Source organism: Vulpes vulpes, chromosome 10, assembly GCF_048418805.1.
Source record: "Vulpes vulpes isolate BD-2025 chromosome 10, VulVul3, whole genome shotgun sequence".
NCBI lineage: Eukaryota > Metazoa > Chordata > Mammalia > Carnivora > Canidae > Vulpes > Vulpes vulpes.
Genome location: NC_132789.1, coordinates 87,119,236 through 87,137,977, shown reverse-complemented (window position 1 = coordinate 87,137,977; position 18,742 = coordinate 87,119,236). Strand labels below are relative to the sequence as shown.

Here is an 18,742-nt window from a genome sequence, read left to right as displayed (position 1 = left end):
CATATTCAAATGATTTGCATTTCCATATCAAATCAGTTTTACTAATTAAAATGGTTCAACTTTCCTGACTACTTAATTCTTAAATGTCTTCAGTCTTCATATATATATATAGGGGTTATTTATGCCTCCTTCTGCCCCTACTCACAGTCTCACTACTCTTTATAAATCATTACATTCAAGTTCTTCATTATTTTGGCTGCTTTTTAGAATTCAGTCCCATTTTTCAACACTCTGAGTGTCGCATAACTACAGCACTAAAAATTCTTGACATTTATAGTACTTTCCACATCTCACTACTATAGTCTTTAGTGTTAAAAAAAAATCCTCTGCTTTACTGCTTTAAATATCTTTTAGATTAAAGTTTATCACAGTTCATGCCATAAAGAACTGGAAAAGTTGCTGAAAATCAGTCTGCTGCTACCTTTTGGCAGAAACACACAACATGTCCTGACAATAGAGGACAAAAGCGCTGACATCCCTGAAGCACACTGGGAGACCTTGGGAGACCACCCACTGGCACCCCCACGCCAGTCCTTCAGCACCGAAGCTCTACAAAGGGCCCAGGAAAGCTCATTAGGGAAGCTGGCCTGGACCACAGTGAGGAGTGGGACTCGTGGGCGGTGATTCCAGGCCAAGACTTTGTTCATGGAATTCCCTTCCCCATAGCTCTCCACACCTCTAACTCTTACTAGTCCCAAGAGACACCGGGCAGTGGTTAAGAAGAGCACAGACTCTGCCACTTATGGACTGAGCGGCATCAAGGAGGTGGCTTTACCTCTCTGTACTTTGATGTCCTCACAGGTCAAAAGTTGCTCTGAGGATTAAATGAGTCAATACGCAACTCAATACCAAAACACAATCCAATTAAATGTTGGCAGAAGACCTGAATAATGAGACCACAATGAAACACCACTTTACACCTGTCAGAAGGACTAGAATCAAAAAGACAAGACATAACAAGCGTTGGCGAGGAGGTGGAGAGAAAGGAAGCCTCTTGCACTGTTGGTGGGAATGCAAACTGGTGCAGCCTCTGTGGAAAACAGTATGGGCTTTCCTCAAAAAGTTTTAAAAAAAATTATCATATGATGCATAATTTCACTTCAGAGTATTTGCTCAAAGAAAAAAAACACTAATTTGAAAAGATTTGTGCAACCCTATGTTCACTGCAGCATTACAATAACCAAGATATAGAAGTTAACTTAAATGTCCGCTGATGGAGGAATGAATAAAGATCTAGTGGTGTGTGTGTGTAATGGAGCATTAGCCATAAAAAAGAATGAAATCTTGCCCTTTGTTACAACATGGATGAACCTAGAGGGCATTAGACTAAGTGAAATAAGTCAGACAGAAAACGATACCATATGATTCACTTATATGTGGAATTTAAGAAACAAAATGAACAAAGAAAGACAAAATAGACTGAAACAGAGAACAAACTGGTGGTTGCCCCGGGAGAGATGGCAGCAGGATGGGGGGAGATAGATGAAGGGGATTAAAAGGTGCGAATTTCTAGTTATAAAATAAGTAAGTCCCAGAGATGAAAAGTAAAGCGTGAGGAATATAGTTACTACCACTGCAAGAATGTGTGGTGACAGATGGTAACCACACTTAGGGTAGTGAGCACGGAGAAATGCACGGAATTGTTGATTCAATGTCGTACACCTAAAAGTAATATAACATCGTATGTTAATTATACCTTAATAAATGAACAAAAAGGAGGTTAAAAAAAAAAAAACAAACAAACCAGTGAGTCAATATGTGTAACGTATACAGAGGCAGGGTCATCCATCACGTCGCTGCCCCTGACTCCACAGAGACTTCCGCTTCCTGGCCCAGAGGCCATTCTCTGCTCTAGTCTCCCACCTTATTTTATTAACCAGCTAAGGCCTGCATTGCCCTCCAGCCTCGTGATCTTACGTTTTCAGTCCTCTCCCAGACTGAGATTTCTGAGAGCCGAGCCCATGGGTGATGTGGCCTGCACAGCCCCCAGCACACTTCCTTATTCATAGAAGCTAATAAACATTCACTGAATGAAGGAGGGAAGGAGCTGCCCAACATCAGGTCTTCCCCACACCTGATCTCCCTGGAACTGGTGCACATTCCTCATCTCCATCTTTCTCTTTCACATTCACTCCTCTTTTCCCCAAAAAGGGTTTTTGTGACTCATTTATCTAGCTTGATCATGAATTCCAATATGTGTTATCACTTAAGAAAAAAAAAAAAGTGTCATTACTAAGGCTCATTGACCCACTTGAATCCAAGAACCAAAAGTGTCTTCACTGGGACGCCTGGGTGGCTTAATTAAGTGGCTGCCTTTGGCTCAGGTCATGATCCCCGGGGTCCCAGGACTGAGCCCCACATCCAGCTCCCTGCTCAGTGGGGAGTCTGTTTCCTCCCTCTCCACTGCTTGTGCTCTGTCTCTTGCTATCTCTCTCTCTCAAATAAATAAATCGAATCTTTAAAACAAAAAACAAAAAACTGTCTTCACTAATGAAGGCAGGAGCATGCCCATGAGGACTCACAGGGAAACCCTTACAGAGGGCGGTGCTATCAGCGTGGGAGTGGCCTCGGGGTGTCACAAAGCACCACCAGGCCCTCAGCTCAACAGCAAGAAGACCCAAGTTATAGTTCCTACCTGGCAACTAGCTTATTGTACAGTGTCTCCACTTCCTTTTCTATAAAATGAAAATACTAAATTTAAATAAATAAATAAATATTTAAAATTTAAAAAAATAAAGGGATCCCTGGGTGGCTCAGCGGTTTAGTGCCTGCCTTCGGCCCAGGGTGTGATCCTGGAGACCTGGGATCGAGTCCCATGTCAGGCTCCCTGCATGGAGCCTGCTTCTCCCTCTTCCTGTGTCTCTGCCTCTCTCTGTGTGTCTCTCATGAATAAAATAAAGAAAATACCACTGACCCAACCTCCCTTCCAGAACTAGAGATCTGAAAGGACTCTGAAGATAACTAAATACAAGTAAATACAACCTCTATGGTTTGGAAAGTATTTGAGGGGAAGTGGCTGAGCCCAGAAATCAATAGTCTCAAGGAGGACCGTGTGACAGCTGGCACAGGAAGTCTGCCCACGTGGACCTTCGCTTCTGTGTGCAGCATTAGTGAGGAGGCTCATTTCTCACCAGGGCTGCCTGGAGGCCAAGGGACTGCAGGGCCTGCGTGACCGAGCAACTCTGGCTCCAGGCACCCGGTTCCACCCATCCTAACAAGCACCCAGGCACCTGAAGGAAAAGGAGGGAAGAAGAGAAGTACAAATAAATGTCAGACTCAGGAGTGGTTTTCTAAAATGTTGCTCTGGGGGATCCCTGGGTGGCGCAGTGGTTTAGCGCCTGCCTTTGGCCCAGGGCGCGATCCTGGAGACCCAGGATCGAATCCCACGTCAGGCTCCCGGTGCATGGAGCCTGCTTCTCCCTCTGCCTGTGTCTCTGCCTCTCTCTCTCTCTCTCACTGTGTGCCTATCATAAATAAATAAAATTAAAAAAAAAAAAAAGTAAAATGTTGCTCTGGGTCTGAAAAGATCTCAAAGTTAGGCGAGAAATCCATTCCAGACTCATTCCCTGTCCACAGCACGCCGACGCCGCAAACCCCAATGTTTGGCCCGCTGTCGGGACCCTCACACTCCCGGATTCAACTCATTTATTTGTAGGCGATCACGTCACACTCAATGCGTCAGGAGTCAGGGCTGCGCGAGGGGACAAGACCATGTCTCATTCTATGAGCTTAGAGATTTTGAAAGTTGAGAGGAGGGTGTCACTTTGGGATCTGAAAGAAGCTGGGGAGTTCATCTGAACAACTCTGTTAAAGGAGAGTCTTCTTCCCTGAGGGAAGCTTCCTGCACGTCAAAGCCTCCCGAACGTCACAGACCTTAGAAAGCATCAAGCGTGGCTAATTTGATAACCGATATGGTGGGATCAAGTTCCCCTGGACACACACCTGGCGGCCACTGCCATGAAGCAGTCTGCAGCCGGGACAAAGCATAAGGTATGAGTGACCCCCACCAGAACGTGTGGGTCAGGGAAGGCCTGGGAAGCCGGTCAGCGTCTGTGCCCTCAGCTCCACACCCTGGGCAGGACAGCCTCAGGCACTTGAGCCTTGTGACCCTGGCCGACCACTCTGGGCCTCTAGTTTCAGCTGCCTGGTATGAAAACGAAGCCAACAGGACCTTTCTTGCCCATTTCACAGAGCTGTTTGAAAACACAATTGGGAAAGCACTGAACAAACTGAAAAATAGAAATGAAGAGCACCGAGCGTGGAGTGTAATGTAAAGACACTCAAGGCACCTTCTGTCTACAGATTGCAAAAATGGCATAATTCTTAGAGTTCTTCCCATCGAGAGGTGGACAGTGTCTGCCACCCTTGAACCTGAGCTGGCCCAATGACCTGCTTTGGCCAGAAGAATGTGGCAAAATTGACCTGATTTGGGTCCCAAGACAGAGCCTCAAAAGATCTGGTACAGTCCTGCTCTCACTCTTGCAACCCCACAGCCAGGAGGCTGACAAGCCAGGGCTAACCTCCTGGCTAAGAGGAAGTACAGACTCCCACCATCCCCATCACCCCAGCCGGCTACCACCCATGTGTGAAGCCATCTCAGCCACCCACCGACAGCAACACACAGTGCAGCCAAAATCCACCAAGCCTGCGCTTGATCAGAACACCCGGATAACCAAGCACGCACACCCATGGGCACTCATAAATGGCTTTCTTTGGGCCCCTGAGTTACTGGTTAGTTATGCACCAAGGCTAACTCTCCCAGGGTGAGTGACAGCAGTCACTACAGGTTCAGGAGTAACACAGCTAACAGACCAGCTGTCTACGAGCTAGAAGAGGCCATGTGGGGCCCACGGCCCACTTCTCCACAGGGATGGGGGTGGGGAATACTCCCCGCCATGAAGGGCCTGGCCTGGCCTGGCGGGCTCTTCTCGGGGCCAAAGCTTAAAGTCTGCCCCCTCACCTCCCAGTGGCACAGGCACACCTTTCTTGCAGAAATCTGCCTTGCAATGCCCCGAAGGCTCTTCACAGCCAGAAAGGACTTGAGATGGAAAACAAATCCCTCATTTAAAAGTCAAGGAACAGGAGGCCCATTGAGGCCCAGTGACCAAGATCAAACAGCTACACAGAGATAAGGTCAAGCCATCAGAGTTCTGGGATCTTTTTAGCTTCCTATAAGGTTTAAAACTTGCCCTGAGTTCTATTCCTGCCTCTCAATCTCAATCTTGTCTCTGACCACATGCCTTTAGCATGGGACCAAGAGCCCCACACTCCTCACTGTTCGCCTGCCACAAGGCTGATTTGTCTGTATGGAGACACGCAAAGGCTAGCACAATATGGGGCATTCCCTAGTTTGCGCTCACCGTGGCCTAGATCATGGCTCAAAGACGCTAGTCACCAAGGCCAGCCGGCCCGAGTTTACATGAAGCAAAGCGAGGTGCTCCCAAGGCCTGGCCAGCCTGCAGGACCATCCGGGGCTCTCCTGCTCTGCGTGGACCACCACCCTCTCCCAGCCCGGCACCTCCAGAGCTGACCAAAAGGCACGCTCAGAAATTTTAGGCTGAGCATAAACCAAACTTCTCCCAGTCCAAATGAATAGGCTTTACCTTCTAGAGCCCTCAAGCACATTTATTTAGGGCTTGGAGTCTCTGAAAACATAATAAGGAGAACGGATGCCCTCCTCAGGGTAAGACTGGCCAAAATACGGTTCAGAGTGTGCACATAATGCCTCTTCCTTGCAAGTTATTTATTCTAGGCGAACAGCAACACAACAGCGCTCCCTCCCTGAACCACCGTCAGGCAGGGCAACAAATGCCCTACTAAGCCCTCCCAGCTGAGAACAGGCCAGGCGGGCAGGGAGACCTTTCTTTACGTTTCAGAAACTAAGAGGAAGCCCCTCCCGTAGCTTGGGGGAACATGAGAATGTATTTAGATGCTACTAGGGCCCAGGAGCCAGCAGGGCATCTGTGAACCAGAATCAGGAAGGAGGCTGGGGAAGTGGCGAGGCAGCAGGAGAACCGACCCAGGGGAGACGGTCAAGGGCTTACCTTTGGTTAGCGCCTCAGGGCTCAAGTCGGACGTGTCCACTCGCAAAAGCAGGTATTGCTGGGCTTGTATGAGGAGCCCTGGGAAGTCTCTCTCCACAGAAGCAAACTGCTCGATCTTGTTTTTCACCGACGCGAGGACCTGTCAGAAACCACACTCCATGACGTTAAGGCTTCACAATGGAATTCCACCCTCAGTTATCAGTATCTCTTTCAGGTACAGCCCTCGTTGCAGGAACTTTTATGATACTAGGCATCTGCTTGTTTTTGACTCCCCGGGTGTTCTTGGTAGGACACTCTTGAAACCTCCAACTGAATGAAGCTTTGCAATTTGTCTAGAATAATCTACACAACTAGCATAATAGGACGGGAAAAGAGAGCAAGTGAATTAGAACAGAGGGAAAAATTCGAAAAAACAACCAAACAACAAAGAAGAAGAGAGAAGCAGCCGTGCTGCTGAGCACCCATGCCGACAGGTACGGATATGGGCTCAGCAAACGTACCTGATACAGAGAACGGACGCTTGGCTGGAAGACCATGTTGGTGTTGAGCAGAAAGGAGCGCAGGAGGGGCTGGGGATAGCTGGCTAGCTGAGTAATGATCCCAATAAGCAGCAAATTAACATGTAGAGAGTTCTCCAGCATGTTCTCCAGCTTTGACAGGACCACGCTGATGAAGGGGCCTGTAGGAAGAGCACAAGGCTTCAGGGCTGGCTCAGCACAGGGGACATCATTCCTTGGGAACTACGGAGCCGCTGGAGCCACAGCTCCCAACTGCAGGCCGGCCAGGCGCAAATCAAACACAGCCGCAGCCAGAAGTGCCAGGGCCTCTTCTCCCGACTCAAACCAGAACGCAAAAGGAACCACCGCCAACAAAAGAAAGCAGAAATACGTGCATGGGACCTAATATTTTGACTCCATGAGCAGTTCTGATCCTCTGGAAATTCTCACAGCCCTTGAAAAAGGTCAGAGGACAAATAATTTAATTTTAAAATTAAGATCTACTTCTCCATACTGCTACTGTATTTCCTGGGACTGCCAGGGCTCAAAAACATGGGGTTCCCCACCCCAGGAAGGTGTATAACTGGGGTGCTTCCTGCAAACACCAGAGACCATTGTAAATTTTAGTAACAAAAAAATCCTTTGTGTTAGTGAACACCAAACAAGTACAAACTATGTTTAGCGAGTAGCAACACTGTAGACAGGGACCGTCTACCCCCATGGGCACCAGCAGGAAAATGCTGTCATTCCTCAAATATCACAGTGTGGAAGGACCAAAGGAAGAGGAAAAAGAGGGGCGAACGAAGTCTGGGCTGTCACTTTAGTGGATTTAGGGCCGTACAGTTTGAGGTGTCACAGGTTCCTCAAGAAAAAAATCTATAGAACTACAAGTCACTCATAGATAATTAGGCAAAAAGGAGCTTCGACTAATTTGGATCACTAGATATGCTTTGTGCTGGAATTCCCTGAAGACGGTGAAAATCCAGAACATTAATCTGGCATTCATAAAACTACCTGAAGATGTTCTCCATGTTTACCATAAAAGTGGCCCAATAGGCAAAATGAATGAGAATTCTGTATTTCCCCCAGGGGAGCTACTGATGCTGCCTCGAAACCACGGCATATTTATAACAAAAGCACATAACCCTTGATGAATAAGCGTGGCTTGTGAAGATGTCACCAACATTCATAGGAGTTTAACAAAAACATGCTTTACCGCAAGACGCTTCATTCAGAAGCCTCAGTGGCGTAGGAGAGTAAAACCCTTCAACAAGGGAACAGAAGCCATCTGCGAGAAACGTGATGGGCGCAGAGCCTTCACCCACGCAAGCAAGCGATGGACAACGGTGCTATTCCCGTTGCTAGCGCGACAGAGGATGTTTCCACGGGGGCCTTGAAGATAAAGGCTCCATGCCGTCGCGTGTTTAGATTAGCCTCAACTTCCCCACCTCTGGGCTGCGGACAGAGCGCCTCAGTTCACTTCGCAGAGCGCAGGTGGGTACCCCACGACCTCCCGCAGAGAGCCTTCCCAGAGGCCCTACTCACAAACCACAGCTGGCAGAGTTTGTCAGACACATTCAGAAACTGGGTTAGGATCCCACGTAGAAAGCAACGTAATGGGGCTTCATCAAGGACCCAGGAGTGTGCCTGGTAACTCCTCCTGAGGCATCACAGCGCACGTCTAGCTGGCCCGGCAGATGTGCCAGGAGAAGGCGGCTCCCTCTTCGGCCTCACCTTGGCTGGTCTTTCCCTCCCTCCCCTCCTTCCCGTCCCGTACCCCATCCCTGCCCCCTCTCCCCTGCAGTTCCTAGCTCAGCAGCTACCTCCCTCCACAAGGAACAAAGACAGGGGAGTTAAGTCACTTTAGGGGGGCAGACTCCCCTCGAAACACAGGATCCTAACGTTAGCCCACAGCTGCCCTCCCCGGCCAGATGCTCTAGGGCCTGCCCGGCCGTCCTGCGCACCTGAAGGCTGCTGGGCACCCCGAGCCAGGGCAGCCCAGCAACAGCCCACGCTGCTTCAGGAAGGGAAGGCCAACGAGCCCCGACCTGTGTGTGGAGCGAGCGGCGTCGCCAGCTCCCCCGAATGACGCAACATTAGGTCAAGGCCGGCGACCGGTGATCCACTAATGGCGTCAACTCCAACACCTTAAGAATATACAACAAGAAACACGCATTGGACCCTTTCAAATTCCTCTTTTACTCTTAGTTGATCTCTGGCATTTAAAAAAAAAAACTGCTTAGCAACAAACAGTTGCTAGGGGAAACTCATACGTAGCTGAAGACCAGAAAAAAACTCCGCGGCCCTTCAGAGCCACAGGTGTCCAGGGCGGGAGAGCGGATTGCTCCTTCCTCTCTTCTTGGGGACAGGCCGACTCCGCACTCAGAGAGTAGGAATTTCTCAGATTAACTAGGACAGTGTGTCATGCTCTTCTCTCCCAGCCACTTCCCCTGCCTCAGTCTCCCCGCCCGCTCCTCCTGAGTTTCCTGCCTCCTTCCTGACGCCAAGAACGAACTGCCACCGTCCGTCGGGTGCCTCAGCTCCAGGCCGTCCCGCCTGCAGTCCCCTCCTGACCGGTGACCTTCCCCTCCGCCTCCCCGCCAGCTCTGCCTCCGTGTCCCATCCTTGTGTCTGGGCTCTGGCGACAGTCTTTCTATTTCAGCAAAGACTAAAGTGATCTTTAATTTTCTTCAAACGGTACAGAAGCGCAAGATAAAGAACAGGCTGCCTCCCGGGGGGCAACCCCCCTTGACTGACTGGGGCGCATCTTCCAGAAGCGCTTTACATATGTAACAAAACAGGAGCGGGATTGTTGTTAAAAGCAACCACGAATCACCTACCACGTGCCTGGCAATGTTCTAAGTGTTCGACACTTGTCACGTGTCCTCGGACTTGGCTGTTCCACAGGGCCCTGCGGCGGTCGTTGCTTCTCCCCCCGTCACAGGGAGGCGGGCGCTAAGTCGCAGCCACCATGGAGCCCGTCTGTTTCCAGGGCTGCTGTTCTCACCCAACACAATGTCTTGCCTCCGTGTGTGTGTGTGTGTCCGTGTCCTGGCTGGTTTTCTGGTGGCCGTTTTTGTTGTTGTTTTGCCCCACGTTCTCCGCACAGCGTCCTGCCCGCGCCCCGCGCCGACACGTGAAGAGCTGCCTCCCTCACCTCAAGGCCCGAAGCTACCACCTTGGGCACCACCTCAGCAAAAGGGCCAAAGGGCCTCCCACTACCGGCCGCCTGGGTTGTTTCCGACCTTTCTCTATTGTAAACAACACGGCGGTGAACATCTTGGCGCCTCCTGGTACGCGGGTGGGGTGGACACAGCCGGTGAACCGCTCCCGGGAACGGGATTAGGGCTCAAAGCACTAGTGCGCTTTCAGTTCGGGACCGAGGGAGGCTGCTCTGGGGCAGCGGCCTGCCCCGCCGAGCCCCCCCGCGCTCCTCCAGGCCGGCCTACGGGACGCAGCCCCCCATCGCCTGCCAACCAAACACTCCGGGGCTTCCTCGGCGCCAGCAGCACAAGGCTCCTGTTCCTCAGCTTAACCCAAGGCTGCCCCCCACCCCCCAGAAGGTGGCACCAAGCAAGCTCTCTGGCTCCCGCCTCAAACACTCCACTGCCTCACACGACTGGTGCCCTGTCACTCACTCACACACACACACACACACACACACGTGCTGTCAGGCTTCTTTGCCTTCTGCCCGTTGTTTCCTCGGCCTGGGCCACCCTTCTCGGCCACTTACCTGGTGGCTTCCGGCCACCGTCTGTGCCCGCCCCCCGCTCCCCCTGCCGGGCCACCGCATGCAGTCACTAAGTGAGCACAACCCTGTTGATGTCTCCCCTGAAAGTCTGAATTCCTTCCTTTGTCTGTCCTTAGTATCTGGCCTAGAACCTATCAAAAATTAGGAGATCAAGCAAACGTTACCAAAGGCACAAATGACGTTAATTAGATCAACGAGAGGGAACGCTTGGGCTTGGGTTCCGCCGCGAAGCAGATGCATTCATGGAAGCGGGATTCCACGGGGAGGCGACGTCAAGCCAACCGCTTCAGAACACACAAGTTTGGGAACTACAAGGTCTATATACACAGAGAGAGGAAAATGCTTCCTGAAGCCGGGTACAAATTTCAAAGGAAGGGAAAAAAGCAAGGTTTTAGTTAAAATTACCTATATGTATCAAAAAGCCCAACATTACATTTTGTTGGTTCTCAGGTGTATCTTATGCAAAATACTGATATTATTAAATAAGGTGCTGTATTGGCATTTACTTCTGCCCTAAGCTATACTTTGTTTCCTCAATCTACATATTTCCCAGGGATGAGGCTCCTTTACAAGAAAGCTGGCATTCTAAAGAGCCACCGCATCAGCCCTGGGTGGCCTCCCATCCAGGAGAACCCTGCAAAGTTGGGATTTCCAGCTGGTCAGAGTCAACGGGGCAGGCCCCGGGCCAAACGGGGGTGCGGTGCATGCCAGGATACTGGTGCTTTCCCTCCACTGAGCTCTCTGGCCCTCCTGCAAGGCAGCCGGGGCCCTCGTGCTCCCTCCCCTCCCCGCCCCTTATCACCTGGGAAAATTTGAGATTATCTAATCCTTACTTATGATTGACCGACTGATTGAATTTTAATTAAAACCCATTCACACTGAAACGTTACCTCAACTAGAACCTCAAGCCTTTTAATTGTGGAATTAAAAGCTTTCTCCCTTTTTAAATAAATTGTCAGGCATCAGTAAATAGCTGAATAAATCCTGGAGGAGGGTGGAAGAGCTACTTGAAATCACATTAAGCCAACTGGGCTGGACCAGGAGATAATGTGGTTTCTTCTATTTCGGGTGACCCCAAGCAGGTGGAGCGTGGCCTAGACTCCCCACACTGTGCCCTATCTGCCAGAGAAGGGCAAGGCTCAGCTGAGGCTGCGGGAGTGGGGCGGTGGGGGGCTGCCCATAGTAACAGCACGTGCGCGCACACACACACACACACACACACACACACCCCATGCCCAGTATTTCACTCGGTCCTCACAGAGGCAAGCGACAGTGGAGGACCTCACAGCTGGACGTGCTAGAGCCAGGATGCCCCCCCCCCCGCCCCCCCCCCCGGCCTGACTCAAGGACCCTCTGTGAAGCCAGCTTCTAACGGGCCCTCCCCTTGCTGCCTGAACACAGTTCAGGGGTCCCAGCCCAGACTCCCCTGACTTTGACCAGCACCCTGTGCCAGTTTCCTCTACCACAACTGACAGATTCCAATTTTACTGGCCAATATTCATTGATATTTTCTACCATAATTCCTCAACTCCATCCACTTATGTAATATCCCATCCTCCCCCTTTGGCTCTTACGAGATTTCTACCTGTTTAGGGGTGTATCCCTGGGGCACACCCACTCTCTGGCAGAGTTACAGGTTTATGTGGGTCTATTCTACTTCTATGCAGATAAAGATTCTGTGATTATCTGAACCAAGCTCCCAAGCAAAGACGTAACTAACGCCCGGGGCCTCTTCTGTGTGTGCCTACACGGTTACATCGATGCATCGGCCATTCTGAGCACCCACCTAGCGCTCCATTCACCGTTCCGCTGCTGGGGAAGAGCAGAGAACAATCCAACGCCAGTGCCCTCGCAGACCATATGTTCTCATGGGGGAAACCATCATTTTTTTCAATACACTTAAAAACACATGCTATGGAGAAAAAGTAATTAGACTAAAGGAAATGAGGCTATTAAATAATGAGACTGGATTTTTTGGTGTGGTTTCATCAGCCCTATTACTTTATCACACATGTAGCAAAGGAAGTAGTCAGCTGTGAAATGTATCCTCTGATTGGCTGGAAAAAAAAAAAGACTGCTAGAATGACAAGATAAAATGAAAAATGAAACCACTCCTCTCTGCTCTTTACAAAAACACTTTTGCCCGTCTGCTAGCACACTGGCAATGCTCCTTACCTCCACCTACCTCACTCTCCTGCACATACTTTCAAGAGCAGAAATCAGAAAGCAGTTCAAGACCATCACCTGTGAATGGGGTGCTCTGAGTCCTCACGGGATGGTGCCTGGCAAAGGCAGTCTCATCTCTCGCCCCAAACGGGGATGGCACAGTGTCCGCGGTCGGGGTTTCTGCTATAAACGAATCGAAGTCGTCCTCCTCCTCTTCGGGGGCCTTCCTCCCCGGCTCTGCCTCCTTTTCTCCTTCACTCTCTTCTTCCTTTCCTCCTTGCTCTTCTGGAAGATGCAAGACATCGGCTGAGGGGAAGCTCTGTTCTATGAAGCCCTCGGTGCCAGAATCCAGCTCTTTGATGATCTGGTCATACTGGGCGATGAAATCCTCACCCCCCGGGTTACCGACTGCCAGGTCTGACTTATGTTCTTCCTCAGAGAGGGAAGGTGCTAGCTCACAGCTTGATCCTAGGGCTACTTCCGGCTCATCTTCTTGGTGGGGTTCCTCAGCCACATTTTCAAACAGGCCCGAGCTGCCCCTATCCTGTTCCTCCTCTGAGTCGGTTTCTGACTGAGGGCTGCCAGGCAGGGGGCCGTTGCTCAGCGGGGGGCCCTGAATCTTGGCTGGGGCAGAGGGCCCTGCGCTTCCGTCCTGGGAGCTCCTGGCGTCCTCCGAGTCCTTCTCAGCACACAGCCTGTACACCATCACGTCATCCTGAAAGTCAGACTCTTCAATGTAGGACCCTTTAAAGAGCAGGATGGCATTCTTCTTCATCTCTTGGATGTGTTTGGGGGGATCAACCGGTGCGGGTGGGCCCGAATTCTCCAGATCATCGTAAGGCCCCGGGGAGCCCACGTCTGCCCCCGAGGAGATGCCCGTGTCATAGCTGTCATCCCACTCCAGCTCTGTCTGGCTCTTCTCCTTTCTTGAAGCCAGCGCAGGGCCTGTCTTCCTGGGGAGCTGCTGCGGGAACCCGAGCACAGGACAGGCCGAGTGGACAGCACTGTCCTCTGTCAGACTCTGGAGAAATATCTCAGGGTCAGGGGAGTCTCCGTCATACAGGGCAGACCAGACTCGGCAGTCCCTCATGCAGCGGAGGATGTTGGTGTGGGCCTCCCACAGGTACTGCAGGTAGCTGATGTCCAGGGCTTTGCCATACTCCACGATGCAGGCCGACGGGGAGAACGCCTCGGGCAGGGGCTGCTCCGTGGTCCCTGCCACTGGAAGCAGAAATGAGTCAGAACAAGCCCCTTTCTAACCCTTACAAGGGGTGAGGGAGGGACAAATGTGATGGACACGGATGTGACACACTGGGGTGCTAAGATTTTTGTCTCCCCAGCTACTTTGGTTCTAATCATTTCTGATTCAGTGATCTCTGAATAATAGTATTTAAAAAAAAAAAAAAAGGTTAGATTTTAAGAAGGAACTCTAGGGGGTGCCTGGGTAGCTCAGTGGGTTAGACTGACTAGTGGTCAGACTAGATTTCAACTCAAGTCCTGCTCCCAGGTCCCAGGATCTGCTTGAGGGTCTCTCTCTCTTGATCTCCCTCTGCCTTTCCCCCTGACCTACTCATGCTCTCTCTAAATAAATTAATAATCTTTAAAAAAGGGGGGGGGGAATGCTAAGAACAGAAACTCTACCCTCATAGAAGGAATGGAACCATAGACAGAGGAGCCCTAGAACGCCACCATTTCTTAAACAGAGATCTTCTACGGCAGGTGTTTAATCAACACGATCTAATTACTCCTCCCAGCAGCCCTAAATGGCAGATAGCATCTTCTTGGTTTACAGACAAAGAAATTGAGGCTCAGAGACAAAAGATTACCCAATTGGTCAATGGCAGAGCCACAACCCGAGCACAGGCTATCTGCTGTCAACCTCTTCTTACTTCATTCAGTGCCACACCTTTGCAAGCCTCTTTGTCTCTTCCTCATCTCAATTTCTACCAGGCCAGGCCAGAACTGGAGATTGCATCACCTGCCTATGCAACCGTCCCTCCACTAGGGCACCTGTCCCCTGTAAGGCAACCCCTATGGTACCCAGGTAGACAGGATAACGTTGTTTGCAGGGAGATAGAAGAATACGGACTGGAAACCCCAGGGTCGGTCCCAGGGCCACGCTCTTTCCTAGTGGCCCTAGAGCAGAAGAGTGGAAAGAATGTGGAATTTGGGATCAGAGGATCTTTACCAGAGCTGTGTAACCCTGAACAAGTCAATTCCTCTGAGGACATTTCCTCACCTGTAAAACGGAAATACTAGCTTCTTCAGAGGATTATATGTAATAACGGGGAAAGAACGTGGCACATTGCGGGCACTGGGCAATCATTTATTCAACTTAAATTTTGAATTCTGCAGCAAGGTCAGCCACAGAAACATTCCTGGAACAACTTTCTCAGTAAATAAAAAAGACATCAATTTTCAAAGAGGTTCTAAAAAAATCACTCTTGGTAGGAAAACAGAACATAGCCAGAGTGGTTTACCTAATAGGAAAGTATTTTTAAAATACATGTTCTCCTGCCACATAAATTACTAATTTCCATGATACACCATATCTTTAGTTAAAGAATCAACACAACAACCTTAATTTCTAGCAATTACATCAGACGCCCTGATATTTTCTTAGTCAAGAAGCCCAGCTCTTAGACAAAATATACTTGATCTAACAGGATGGTACCTGGGTAGACAGAATGACATCGTTTGGGAAGAGCTATCAGAATCTGCATAGGAAATCCCAGGGTCAGTCCCAGGGCTAGACTCTTTCCTAGTGGTCACAGGTCAACCAGAAGCTCCCTGGGGTGAAACAGCCTTCTGACCACCAAAGATGAACAAACGGCCCCTGTTCAGCTGCCTGCCAGAGGGCCACGGCTGATATAGGGGACCATTTACATTCTACTTGTGTAAGATCAACTGTAGCTGGCAAACGGCACAAGCACTCTGACACCTATTAAAAAAAAAAAAAAAAACCAGAATATTTATTTTTAAAAAAATCCTCAGTAGGCCAATCAAATGAATCAGATCCTGCTACCGTACCACAAATTTCAAGTTTCACCATGATATATTATCGGCAGGCAAGCATCCACAGATGAGTCATTTCAGAAATTAAAGTAAGGGCCAATCCTGTCTTTGCTATAACCACCTGCACACCCCCAACCCCATTTTGCTTAAAAAGACACACTGGGGGGCAGCCCGGGTGGCTCAGTGGTTTGGCGCCGCCTTCGGCCCAGAGCATGATCCTGGAGACCCGGGATCCAGTCCCACATCGGGCTCCCTGCATGCAGCCTGCTTCTCTCTCTCTCTCTTTCTCTCCCTGTATCTCATGAATAAATAAATAAAATCTTAAAAAAAAAAAAAAAAAAAAAAAAGACACACTGGTGCGCGTTTTCACATAGGTACTCCGAGAAAGCCTACTTAAAAATAAGGGTCCGGGCACACAGCCGGGTGACTGGTGGGCATTTTACTGCACGGGTCACAAAGTGTCCGAAACTCCTGACGAAGCAGGAGACGACCGCCACCCCGCCACCCGCCACCCCTAAGAGAAATGGGATGCCCGACGTCAGTCCCTGCCTGCCCGAGGAGACCCGGAGCCGCAGGAGGAACGGCCTCTGCCCTCCCTGCGCCCGCCGGTGACCCGCCAGCGAGCCCCTTTACCTGGACTGCCGTGCGTGCACTTTGACCAGAGGATGTAATCCCTCTCCTGGCTGCCGAGCGTCAGGGTGATCCCGCTGGAGCAGCAGACGGGGGTCAGGGCCAGCAGCTTGGCCGCGGACACGGAGTAGCAGTCCCTCTCCTTCACGGCCCACCGCTGGCTCAGCATCATGTGGTTGCAAGGGATCAGGTACCTGGAAGGACGGGGGCGGCCTTCACCCTTCACCCTAACACCCGTCAGGGGCTCAGGGGCCCTCTTCGGCGCCTCCTCCCTGCCTCTGCCTCCCGGGGCTTGTTCCCCGCTCCCCGCCTCACGGCCTCGTCATCCCACAAAGCCTTGCTTCAGCGTCACACTCCGGCCCCTGCCGAGGCAGTGCCACCAGGGCCACCGTTACCCCGGCGTCTGCCTCCTGCGCAGGCCGTGCTCCACAGCAGGCCCCCCGGGAGCACCTTCGGTCTAGGCGCCCAGAGACGCCGCGCCTGGGGCCCGGGGGGGCCGCAGAGACCTGCCCCCAGCGCCAACCTCCCGGCCTCACAGCTGCCCGGGGGGGGGGGGGGGGGGGAGGGGGGCACGTGGTGGCTACAGGCGCCCTGGCCGCCACTGCCGACGTGGGGTCAGGGACAGTGGGGGGACAGCGCTCCAGACACGGGCAGGAGGCCCCCCAGTGCAACCTCGGTGCTGACTCTATTTACCTGGAGATACCGGGTGGCCCCACAGGTTAAGGGTTCAGCGCCACGGGACCGTCCCCCACGTGCGCACGCTTCAGAGGACAACCGCAAGCCCCGGTTATCACCTGTACTTCTACCTGCTGCAAATCGGAGGATCCAACAACCTCCCTGGCTATCAATTAATAGGCTGCAGTGGCTCAGGGACCTCAGAGAAACCTTTTATTTATGGGATAAATAAACCTTTTATTTATTATAAAAGGATAGAACTCAGGAAGGGTCGGAGGGGATGCGCAGGGAAGGGTGCGGCTTCGGGGAGGGCCCCGAGCTTCCGTGCTTCCTCCACGTGTGCCATTCTCCCCACAGCTCCACGTGTTCAACAACCCGGAAGGCTTCTGAACCCAACCCTTTTCGATTTTTATAGAGGCTTCACTACAGAGACATGGTTGATTAAGTCACTGGCCCCTGGTGACTGATTTAACCTCCAGCCTCTCTCCCCTCCCTAGAGGTCAGGGGAGTGGGACTGAGCTCTAACCCTCCAATCGCAGGGTTGGGTCTCCTGGCAACCAGCTTCCATCCTTGGATTTGGGTCCTAGAGTTGCCTCATTAACTTACCAAACACCTTCGTTCCTCTCACCACTTAGGAAATGCCAAGGGTTTCAGGAGCTCTGTGCCAGACACAGGACGTAGACCAAATATGTGTTTATTTTATAAATCACAATATCACAGTGGCCAAGGACTCACCAAGGAGCACTGGGCCCCATTTCACACAAACCACTCTTAGTTGGTGATCAAAAATATCTCAGGATCGCTCTGAACCTAGAGACAAGAAAATGTGGGCAATCGTCCCTGACACTGCCGGGGCACGTCAGTGGGCTTCATGGGTAGAAAAACATTGGTTTAACAGCTTACTTTCTTAACAGGGAGCAAGGCTATACGGTTTCTCTAAACACAGATGGAACAAAGGGGATGGAGGTGTCGCACCAGGGCCAAGTGTCACGTGTGTGCAGAAGCCAATTCCAGAAGACCCAGAGCCCTTCTACGAACCACCACAATAAACCAGAACGTTTTTGTTTGTTTTTAGCTCCTGAGAAAGAGGCAGTGCAGATGAAACCAGCTATGACGAAGGATTCGGTGAGAAAGATAAAGGTACCACTTTCAGGGCATGTCTGGAGGCTTGGAAACAACTGCTGCACGTCCCCTGTTGCTCCACACAAGGAAAACCTACATAGACACAAATGGCTGCCCGACTGCCAGAGCCTGAGTCAAGGCAGAAAAAAAGACTGAATTCTTTTTGGGGTGCTTTACCCTAAAGGTCTCAATAACTTTCAAGGTATGAAATGACAAACTCACCGCTCACCCCCTTCCATTCTCAAAAAAAAAAAAAAAAAAAAAAGAAAAAAAATAGGGCAGCCCTGGTGGCCCAGTGGTTTAGCGTCGCCTGCAGCCCAGGGTGTGATCCTGGAGACCCTGGATCGAGTCCCGCGTCAGGCTTCCTGCATGGAGCCTGCTTCTCCCTCTGCCTGGGTCTCTGCCTCTCTCTATCTCTCTGTGTCTCCTCTCTCTCTCTATCTCTCTCTCTCTATTATTCTCTATGAATAAATAAATAAAATCTTAAAAATACTAATAATAATCGCGCCATTCTTCAAGGACCGTCAGGGCCTCCTCTCCCCTCCCCCCACCCACAGGCACACGGTCCACACACACCTGAGGCCTGAACCTGCTCCGGCCAAGAGGCAACAGACCCCGCTCATCTGATGCAATGGCCTCTACTTTCAGAAGCTGGGGTGCCTGGAAAGCAAAGGTCATAAAAAAAAAAAAAAAAGAGAGAGAGAGGAGAGGAGAGGACAGTATGGGAAGGGGGGGCAGGTCTGAGGTCATCCCTGGCCCAGCCTTGGGGTCTTCCATCCGAACGCTAGTAGAGAAGAAACAGAAGCTGTAGGTAGAAGATGAAGGAGCTCCCCCTACAAGGG

At 51.0% G+C, this 18,742-nt stretch overlaps 1 protein-coding gene across 1 annotated transcript in view; it reads right to left on the bottom strand.

Annotated features, from left to right (window-relative positions):
• FHIP1A (FHF complex subunit HOOK interacting protein 1A) overlaps positions 1–18,742 on the bottom strand; it is a 230,711-nt gene that overhangs the window by 8,160 nt on the left and 203,809 nt on the right. The window contains exons 10-13 of the mRNA XM_072724824.1: positions 16,107–16,297; positions 12,537–13,679; positions 6,545–6,723; positions 6,045–6,183 (exon numbers count right to left, since the gene is read on the bottom strand). Of these exons, the coding sequence (XP_072580925.1) occupies positions 6,045–6,183; positions 6,545–6,723; positions 12,537–13,679; positions 16,107–16,297 (1,652 nt within the window). The remainder of the gene's footprint in view (positions 1–6,044; positions 6,184–6,544; positions 6,724–12,536; positions 13,680–16,106; positions 16,298–18,742) is intronic.